The sequence below is a fragment of the Manacus candei genome, unplaced genomic scaffold (assembly GCF_025592945.1).
Source record: "Manacus candei isolate 608988 ecotype Guabito, Panama unplaced genomic scaffold, ASM2559294v1 h1tg000021l, whole genome shotgun sequence".
NCBI classification, from domain to species: Eukaryota; Metazoa; Chordata; class Aves; order Passeriformes; family Pipridae; genus Manacus; species Manacus candei.
Genome location: NW_026138069.1, coordinates 15,580 through 26,028, shown reverse-complemented (window position 1 = coordinate 26,028; position 10,449 = coordinate 15,580). Strand labels below are relative to the sequence as shown.

At 42.6% G+C, this 10,449-nt stretch overlaps 1 protein-coding gene across 1 annotated transcript; it reads left to right on the top strand.

The window, feature by feature from the left end:
- The first annotated feature begins 767 nt into the window (after window positions 1–767).
- Window positions 768–9,526, top strand: NPY (neuropeptide Y). Its single transcript, XM_051785963.1, has 4 exons — window positions 768–1,033; window positions 1,196–1,383; window positions 6,723–6,803; window positions 9,235–9,526. The coding sequence occupies exons 2-4, from the start codon at window positions 1,196–1,198 to the stop codon at window positions 9,257–9,259; spliced, it is 294 nt and encodes a 97-aa protein (XP_051641923.1). The 5' UTR covers window positions 768–1,033; the 3' UTR covers window positions 9,260–9,526.
- Window positions 9,527–10,449: the final 923 nt, after the last annotated feature.

Sequence of the window (10,449 nt, the reverse complement as noted above, 5' to 3'; positions counted from 1 at the left end):
AGTCCCATGTTGCTGGGAGAAGCATCCCAGATTCAGCAGTGGCTCCCTTGGGTCAGGACAGCTATTGGAAAGGCTGTTGTGCTCCCATGGTGTTGGTGAGTTGCCTTCTGTGACATGTGGCTCAGATGCAGAAATGGAACAGAACAAAGTAATTTTAGCACAGAAACTCAGAAGGTAGCCCTGAGCAGGGGGGCAGAGTGGGCATGGAGGGAGGTACAATTTGCAGCTCTGCTGCCAGTCTCCTGGGGAGTTAAGCCTCAAGATTTGTTGTGAATGTCCCATCCCTGGAAGCGCTCGAGATCAGTTTGGATGGGTCTCTGAGCAATCAGATCTAATGGAAGTCATCCCTGTAAATGGCAGAGTGGTTGAAACTAGGTGATCTTTAAGGTCTCTTCCAACACAAACCATCCTATGAATCTTTGATTTACCCATTTTGAGGGTATGATGTCTGAGCCTGTGGCACTGATTTGGTATTTTTGTTTGCCTCAAACCGGCTTGCTTTCATGGCTTTATGTCTGGCGGCACTACTCATACGAAGCTCAAGCTTTGGGCACCTCTGGTGCCACAGGAGTGGGGCCAATTCGTTCCCCAGAGTTCCCTCGCCGCCTGCGGGCACCGGGCAGCACGGCGGCTCCGCAGGTACAGGCGGCCGGGCTCGCACGGCCGGGCACGCAGAGCCGCCTACAGAGCCCGGGGGCAGAGTCCGGGGGCAGAGTCCGGGGGCAGCCCGCGGGTGGGACCCGCCGGGGTGGCGGGGGCGGTGCGGGGACCGCGGCGGGGGCTAAGGCAGCGACCCCCCCTCGGTGCCGCCCGGCCCCGCCCGGCCGCGGCCGCGGTGCCCCTCCCGGGGCAGGGGCAGGCGGAGCGGGGCGTGGGGGATCGGAGCTGGCGAGGCGTGATCGCCCGAGGCCCCTCCTGCCTGCTGGGGAAGCCTTAAAACACCCCGGCGAGGCGCGGAGCCCCGCACTCGGGAGCCCCGACGCACGGGCAGACGCCTCGCCGAGCCGGGAGCCGCTCCTCTGCAACCACTGCCGTGAGTGCCGCGACGGGGCGGGCACGGGAATGGGAGTGGGGACGAAGCGGGGGACGTGGGGCGGCCGGGACCGGCCGGGGGCTGCGCTGGTTTGGCCGCGCTGCTCCCGCCGTCGGGGCAGGTGCTGACGACGGCTCCCCTCCATCCCGCCCCGCCATGCAGATGCAGGGCACCGTGAGGCTGTGGGTGTCGGTGCTGACTTTCGCCCTGTCGCTGCTGGTCTGCCTGGGAACGCTGGCAGAGGCGTACCCATCCAAACCGGACAGCCCCGGCGAGGACGCCCCCGCAGAGGACATGGCCAGATACTACTCGGCGCTGAGGCACTACATCAACCTCATCACCAGGCAGAGGTAGGCAAAGCGGGACGGCAGACATCACCCCTTCCTACTCCCCGGGCAGATTTTTCCTTGTCGAGGCTCAGGGGAGGAAGGTGGGGTGCCCCCTCACACTGGGTGTCTTTCCTTGCTTTCCCAACCCACACGGAGAAGGACGTGGTTGCAGAGATTCCCTTTAGAGAGCAACACCCACGAGCCCCTGAATTGCCTCTGGGTCTAGAGCTGAATTTCCACCATTCGAGTTGTCAGTAGAGGGAGGGGTGTCAAGGCTACCTCTGCTATCAGCTTTTCGCAGCTCAAACAGGCTGGTAATCAGGAGCAGGAACCACAGGGCATGCATGGGGAGAGCCCCCCCCAAAAGGGAAAGAAAACATAACTAACCTGGGAGCCGGGGAAAGCTAGACAGGGCAGTGGGAGCAGTTTTCCACTTCTGTTGCTACCACTCATTCAGGTGAAGGTTTTCATGAGAAAAAGTGCCCTCTGAGAAAACGTAATAGTCCAGATGCTTTGTGGTTTACCAGCTACCTATTCCAGCTGTGGTTGCCAAAAAACCCACTAGTCCTAACAAAAATCTCTCTCAAGATCACAAATAAGAACTCAAGCCCAATCTGAAAGAGAAAAGAGTGTGAACCCAAGCCTACCTGGCTCTAAACCGGCTTTCTGGTTTTGACTGTGCTTGTTAAAGTAGAAGTAAAGGCTCAGTCTGAAAAAAAACCCTGACAAATTATTATAAAAAATCATCTTCTTTGGAAGCATCTGTCCACTTAGACTGTGATTGAGAGAAGTTTCCCCTGAGGTACCACAGCAATGTGTGACCCAGAAGAGTTTTGACATATTTATCTATTTGTTAATATCAAAACCAGATGAGAGGTCTAAAATTAGGCATTCATTTGTCCCTCTAGAACTCTGAAGAATTAAATTAGAAGGGAGGCTATCGTGTAACTGAGGCCTTTCTCAGCAAGTCCATAAAATTGTCTGTCAGTGCACTAATAGTATAAGACAGATGAAGATGCTGATAGAAATACAGTTCTTCAGTCCTGAACTTTTAAAGCAATATTCACAGATTGCACATGTGTATGGCATGGTTCTGGATGGCAGTCTGTGCTCAGATAACTTTTTGTCTAGATTACTGCTAAAATAATCTGATCCTCGAGTTCTGCCTCTGCTACCCTTTTCTCTTGCATGTGGTGGGATCTCCAGGTTGATCTTTCATCCCTTCTTTTCTTCTTTCATCTTCCATTTCAAAGGTGGCTCCTGTCCAAAGCCAGGTCATATTTAAAAACAAAACAAATCAAAACCCAACCAAACAAACCCTCCTTTCTCTACTCAAACACCACTTCTGGTGTGTGCCCTGTATGCTTGCTTTAATGTTGACTGTGTAGCTTTTTTCCCCCTATTTTCTGGTTTGTACCTGTACAACTCAGAGATTGAGACTGGTTTAATTCTTATGTGTGGATTTGGGGTCTGAAATGAAGTGAAATAGTGATTGTTGCTGATAGATAAAATTTAAATTTTGTTCTTTAGATTTTACCCAGATTTCCTACCCACCCCCATATTTAAAGGAACAGAATTGACCTAGAAGTATAAGAAAGTTGGCAGAAAAAAGCACTACAATGACAACTTAGTGATACACATTTAAAACTTGACTATATAGGTTAACTGAAAATCCAAAAAGGTACACTGTTTCCACTGTGTGGTGAATTAACAGTCCAGAAATAAAGCAATTGCCTCCTCCCTTTGGAAAGCTTAACTGAGCTCCTGGAGGTTCCCTTTTTCGGCAGTGACACAGTCATTTGCAAAATAAATCAATAATTTTTGAAGCACTTTGGGCTGGTTGTGTTGTTGGTTTCAGCAGATGTGCTCAAAGTTTTCTCTCTTTTTACAGCTTTTTACTTCTGCTTTTTGTGCATAGTACTGTGACAGGGGGGAGACAAGGTGTCCAGGGGCTCTCCTGCTCCTGCTGAGGGTGAATGAGCAAGCTGTTGCCCTCTCACCTGGTGCCTGTAGCCAGTGAGATGAAGCAGTAAGAGCATGTTGGCAAAGGAGAAGATGAGGAGATTTTTTTTTTCTCTTCAGGTTAATCTGTCCTGCCTTATTTGATGTTTCTGTGATTATGAATAACCTCCTGGCTCATCTTCCTGCCTTCTGCTTCTGGCTTGACCCAAGCATTTGAGTGCCATTTCCCTCCGAGCTACTGTGACCCACAGGGTCTTCACCCCAGCTCCCATGAAACTTCTTCCTTCCAGACCATCTTTCTCTTCTTGTCTTTAGACCCTGCCGGTCTGGCTGTTTTACTCCTGCTCTCCTTTGAAATCCTCCTCCTTCAGATTCATCTTACTTAGCTTTAGACATCAGTGTCAGCTTTTATATCCCTTTGAGGTTAGCTGAGGGAAACAGGTACTGGTGTGATGCAGGTCACCAGGCCTGTTTCAGGACTCTTGTTTCTGATGAGATCCCTTGTTCCTTGTGTGACAGTCTTTATGACTTGAAAGAGAACTCAAGATGACCAGCACAGATGCAGACTCCTGCATTATAGATGTCTGTGTGTCTTTGGATTAGTTCCACCTCTGTCTCCCAAACCATCCTGTGGTCTTGCCTCATATCCCTCTACCACACTGTTCAGGAAGCGTTTTTCACAGCCCATTTTTACTTGAATCACTCCTCTTCTGTTACTTGCTACTACCTGTACTTCCCCTTGAGAACAGGCCACCTTCTTTCCTTGTCCTTTGTAGCTTGTTCATGAATCCATGACTCTTGTGTGCTGTAGCAAAACAGTAAGGCCATTCCTGCTGGAAATGGCTTGAACTATAGACAGAGCAGAGAGTATCTGGAAGGCTGTCTGACTTGGGCAGTGCTGATGCTCCTGCTTCATGTCAACACCCTTTGATGGGGAAGGGAGCAGCTCTCAAGAGCTTTGGTTTCTTGCCAGTTTTCTGAATCAGACACACATGTTTCTGAGATCCCTCAGCTCCTGTTGCCAGCCTTGGACATTGGGATTTGACTCCCAAGACCCAAGTTTTCATAGGAAGCTTTGAGATTTTGCTGAGTCTGCAATAATATGTCTCTAATCAGAATAAGTGTGTTTACTCCTCAGATCTCTTTGACTTCAGCTGGAGCTGTGAGTTATCAGCATGCCCCAAAATAGGCCTTGATGTCTCAAACTGAACAAAAAACTAACCAGGTATTTTCACCTGGCTTTCAAGCCTTGTCCTTTTAAAAAAACCATGATATTTGATAAAAGTGTTTCCCAAACAGAAGATAAGAGTCTGGCTTTCTGTGTTCTTGTTATCTCAGAGCTGGGCAGGGTAGACAAGGAGACAAAGCATGAAGCAGCTGGAGTGGAGCAAAGATTTCTCAAGTCATTTGCATCAGAAAGAAGAGACTTACTTTGACAAGAGAGATCTTTTGCCTCTATTTAGTATGTCTGTAGCATGATTGTTTCCCAGGCACAAAATTCCAGGGTAGACAGGAGACTCGGGCATCTTCCTGTCACAGGAAGAATGGCTATTCTTTGGCCAGCCCAGTTGGTTGCAGCCAGTGAACACCTTGTGTGCAGCTTTGCTGTGTGAGGACAAGGTGGATCCATGCAGCACAAGCACAGGTAGCAGCGCTAGTCTAGCCAAGACGCTAAAGGAACTCATATAAAAGATATCTCCCTAACACAGTCATCTTCATTACTTGAGCAAATCTCTGCACTCCAGGTGGTTGTTTCCTATTTCTTACTCAGACAAAACTTTCTGAGAGATTCGTGGGAGTTTTGTCCAAGTGTGAGCTATTAGAGCAAGTTGTTGATCTGTTAAATCAATTTCTTTAACATAATGGAAAATTAGATTCCTCCTCAGTTGAACTGCAGGTCACATCCATATTAATCAGAGTAGGGAACTAGAAAGAAAGAAATCCCTTTGTGGTGCTGGAGTGCAAGGTATTTGATTCAGCATCATGCCTGATTGCACTGTTGTAATAGCATTTTACTGTGGTAAATTTCTGGTTCTTTTCAAATACCTGCTTTCAATCTGCTTAGATTAAGAAATTTACCTTAACTTTCTGAAACTGCTGGTTTGTCTTTCTGGAGCACAGGTGATGCACTAAAATGATTAAGGTGATGCAAAACTACAAAGAGTTGAATAAAATGATTGAAAAGTGAGATATGTTTCCACTTTTCAAGAAGTTATGTAATCAACAGTTGAAACTACTACCTTTTTAAATGTAGTTTGGGAAGGTTTTGTTTGTTTGTTTGTTTTCTGCCAAATGTAGATCACTGAAATGACTGTGGTCACTGGATAGTAATGTAAGTCTTTACACCTTCGTTTTCTCTGGAGTCAGAATTTCACTCAAGTGACATTAAGAAAGAAAGCTGTTCATGTACTTTGTGATTCAGAATAATTGCATACACAAGTTGCAAAGTGCGATCTTAATTCTTTCCAACTGAGGGATCATTTGCTCATAGTTATCACTCTTAGGCTAATGAATCCTTACAGTGATGAAATGTCTGTCAAGCAGGCTGATGTTGTTGCTTCTGTTTTCTCAGGAAAAGAGATCGAACTCCTTCCCAAGAAACAGAAGTTGTGGTGCTTTTAACTGTTGAGTAATGTACAGTATACAGAATTAGGGAAAAAAAAAGGCAAATAGAAGGCTGGCTGCTGTGTAAGTTTAGGACAAAGGTAGCCCATGACATCCCATTTAATTGAAGAACTCTGAATGAGTAAGTTTTTGTTCCCATAGCCACATAGTTCAAGATGATTACCCTGAGACAGCTCAGTTTTGACAACCTAATGTGCTATGTGTTGGGCAGCCCCAAATGTACTAATTATCTTAAAAAAATCTTGTTTGATTCCTCGGCTGGTATGGCACACTGGGTTTTCTCTTCTATTAACCTAATGGATAAATTTCACTCCTCATTTGAATAATTTCTGATGAAGGATAGGGTATCATTTAAACCAATGAGAAAATTGAAGAGATGATGGAAATGGATTTGTAAGCAAGAATGACACGCTTGGAGGTCACGGCATGCACAGCTTCTTTCCTCTTCCTCTATGCTCACATCGGTAAGGTACAAAGTCCTAGAGTATCCAGGAACAGCCATCAAAGTGAGAAATATTCAGAGTTTCTCAATACCACAATGTAAAATGATTATGGAAAAAACGTAGAAAAATTTGGGGGGGGGGAAGAGTACTGAAGAATGAATGTTTTCCCCACATTGTTAAGTTAAATTAAAATACTCGCTGAAAAGTGGTATTTATGTCTTCTCTGTTACTTTTTCTGGGGGGAAAAAAAAGACTGATGGTTCTGTGCTTAGTCTTCATTTGTAAAAACTGACATATACAAAAATGCAACTTTTTAAAATTTTTCCTTAGATATGGAAAGAGATCAAGCCCAGATACACTGATCTCAGACCTCTTGTTGAGGGAAAGCACAGAAAACATTCCTAGATCCAGGTATGTATGAAGAGGTTTTGGGGTGGCTTTCACTTCTCATTTAGATTTAATGGTTTCATTTGTTATCAGTAAATATGTTTCACAGAGAAAAAAACATGCCACCAATAACTGGTTAGACATATCCTTAAAAAACTTTTTTAACACCTTTTTTAAAAAAGAAATATCAGCATTTATGAGTGCAAGAAACGTCTTACCAAATATGATATAGTCCATATTCCATGATTTTGGGAGCAGGCCATACCTGTTACTTGGAGGAAGGGAAGCATTCCCAAGGCACTTGCCCCATTCTGGACTTAATTATGCAAAATTGTATGCTGATGTTTGATGATGATTCCTTACATATTAGAGCCCCAAGGACGACATATTTCTACTCATTTGATACTCACATAGGTGGTAAATATGTTCATACATTAACTCACACACAAATGCATGGCTATGACTTGTCTTTAAAATACAGTATTTCACATTGGCTTTGTATCTAATATTTTACAAAGGGGAAAAAAGGCTTTTATATTTCCACTTGCACTTGGTTTAGAGTAACAGTGGTGTTTCAAACAACACAGGGATTTCAAATGTACGTAATGTATTTATCTAGTTTAGGTAATGACACTTTAGCTGTAATGTAAGATACTGTAGTAGTGACTACAATTTACACAGCTGAAAAGTAAGTATGTTGAAAAGGTAAGATGCAGGGGGAGTTTTGGCTCATGAAGGAAAATATTGCTTTTAATTTTACTCACAATCAAACATAGATGAGCTCAGTTTAAGCCTTTACTGATAGTCTGAAGTTTGCTGGTAATACTTCTAATGCAGAAATAAATATTTTATGCAATTGTCATCTCAGGAGCCTACAAGCAAGTGCTATGCACTCTCATCAGCTCTGTAAAGGCTCAATTAGACTAGTTAAGTACTTAAGCATAATAGTCTGTAGCACTGAATTCGGGACATGATCATGACACTGAAAGATAAGCAAAATTTTCCACTGTCATCCAGAGACATTTTCCATGAAACTTGTGGTTCTGCATATAGGGAGACCGTTGACTTATGTTTTGATGACTAACTGCAGCTGTGGGGATGCAGTTTTCTCTGCAGATGCTTATCTAAAAAACTGTATGGAGTGCAGTGAAATGTATTAGACTATTTTGTGTTTGGTAATGACAAGGCAGAGCCCTCACATAATGGGAAATTTCCACTGCCATGAATTTGAGGCAACACACAGGGTAGTATAAAGTCTAATATTCTCTATAATTTTCACCTCTTCATAACAAAACTTCATGATTATTATTATTGTTTCAATAATGCTATTTATAACACACCGGGGAGCAAAAATTCATCAGCAAAATAACCAGCTTGTCTGCATTTAAGATCAAGAATTGATGAGAAGCAGATTCTTGTTTCATACCCCCTGTAACGGCGCTTTAAACTGAGTATGGTATTTGTCACTCATCAGTGACAGTTATGGGAGTATTGGGAACAATGATTTCTAGTTTCCTATGGATATGTTTTCTAGGATAAAACCCAGTATGGATTCTGAACTCCACTCCAGCTTTTTCCTCCGTGTGAGGACATAATTAAATCTTCTTTCTATCCACTCCTGTGTTTCATGGCACATTGGGAGCTTAATATCTCTGAGATCTGAAACCCCGACTTGGTTGAAATTGTCCAGAGGGTGTGAAAGCTGGGGGGGAAGTTAGGGGAACTGCACAGGAGTGGACAGCTGGACACACAGCAGATATACTCAGGTGCAGCACGGCTGCCTAAGCCTTCCTCATGGAGGAAGCCGTGTTGAATGAATGAAAGGCAGGCTGCTATTATTCTGAGCTTAAATTAAGTAAATGTTTTAGAAATGGTTACATATGAAGCAAGTTAAGGAGCAGATGTAAATTGCACTCAGTTAATCAGTGACATAGAGAGATACTTCCTGAGTTCTTGGGAACTGAACTTTGTAACTAAATAGTGGGATATTAATAAATTAATTAATTGTCTTCAGCTTGACCGGCCTGGTTTGACATTTTGCTTTTGCTGACTAAAATACGCCCCAAAATATTTTGTAGTCTAAGTGTATGCTTGACCATATGAAGAAATTTTAGAGAGATTCTTACAGAAACTTGTTACAAAATAGGAAGATAAAGATTAAAAAGAAAAATAAAAAAAGAGGTGCCTTGACCTGAGTACAGGTAAGTTCTTATGACAGAAACATGTGATATGGCATATTTCTGATCTTGTCTTCCTTGTGGAGTGATAAGAAAATGTTTAATACTCAATAAGAGGATGTGTCTCATAATACTGCCTCTTAGAAGTTAGATACCTAGTGTGAAGTACTTGTGTAAACTGCCTTTGCAATCAATCAGTGGGATGAGTATTTCCAGAGTGAGTTTTCCATGTGTTTAATGTTTTTTTTTAAATACATATTCTCTAAAATGTATTACAGGTTTGAAGACCCTTCGATGTGGTGATGGAATTTTCAGCACACCTTCAAAACTTTTCCTAGTTTTCAGTTCATACTCCATGCCTATGAAGCAAATCATAGCATCATCCCCAATGCATGCAACCATTGTACTGAATTCTGTAGAGTTTTTCCTTCATCATATTTGTATATATCTTTATTTAAATAAATTATTTGTGCATTCCAAAATATAACATACTTAATGAAAAGAAACAACCATGTCATTGGTATAACAATGCATTGATTTAAACTATTAAAACTGAATTATAACCTCCCTGTAGACTGAAGTAGTGTGGACAACAATAGTGTCTCAGCTATTATAGTAATTACTCTGCAAAGTAAGATAAAGACATCATTTATTGTGGCCTCAGACTCATCTCAGATGCTTGATTTATGCAAAACTGTTAAAATAATTTATCACAGACTGCATAACTTAGGAAAATAGTGTTCTGAGAGGCAATTTTTCAGAATGAATGCACTCACATTGACAAAAGTAGTAAAGTTAATGGCATTTTCAAAATACAAAGGAATAAGTCACTGCTTAATTCTGCTAACTCCTCAAAACTGGTTGGAAGCTTGGCTGTAAGCCTGAATTAGTACTTTTAAATGAAACGGTTGTAACATCTTTGTTTTGGCAATATGCAAAGTAGCAGAAAATACTATCTAAAATAACTCATAAACCAAGACATAACTACAACTATTTATACCAGAAAAGAGACATCTAACATTGCATAAGGCCTTGTAAGGTACTTGCACTCTGAGCCTCTCACATGTGGAGCCTCTCTCATGGTTTCTGTTTTACCATGCCAAGGTACACAGAACAAGAGCAAGGCAAATTATATCCACGTTTTCATTTTCTTATTTTTTAATTTTATAAATTTACTCACTAGCCAAATGGGGGACTTAGACACACTCAAAGTTTTTATTCAAAGTAACATGATAAAATGGCAGCACCTTGTTCTTAAGTGGTTTTAGTTCACAGATACATATCTTGTAGTATGGTCAGGACCCACACCCACACTGTGCATAACATAAATGATGGTCTTTGGTTCCTGATACGCAACTTCTTTTCTTTAGACACTGTGACTAAACACTGTATAAAGCAGCACATAAGAAAGTTCCAAACTGGAAAAGAATCAGTGTGAAGGTTTAATGTATTTACATCTCCTTTCCGCTTTTCAAATGTTTCCACATGGCTGT

Coding starts and splice junctions, on each gene's coding strand:
- NPY (XM_051785963.1), top strand. CDS start 1,196: ATGCAGGGCACCGTGAGGCTGTGGGTGTCGGTGCTGACTTTCGCCCTG. Junction 1,384..6,722: donor AACCTCATCACCAGGCAGAG/GTAGGCAAAGCG, acceptor ATTTTTCCTTAG/ATATGGAAAGAGATCAAGCC. Junction 6,804..9,234: donor GAAAACATTCCTAGATCCAG/GTATGTATGAAG, acceptor AATGTATTACAG/GTTTGAAGACCCTTCGATGT.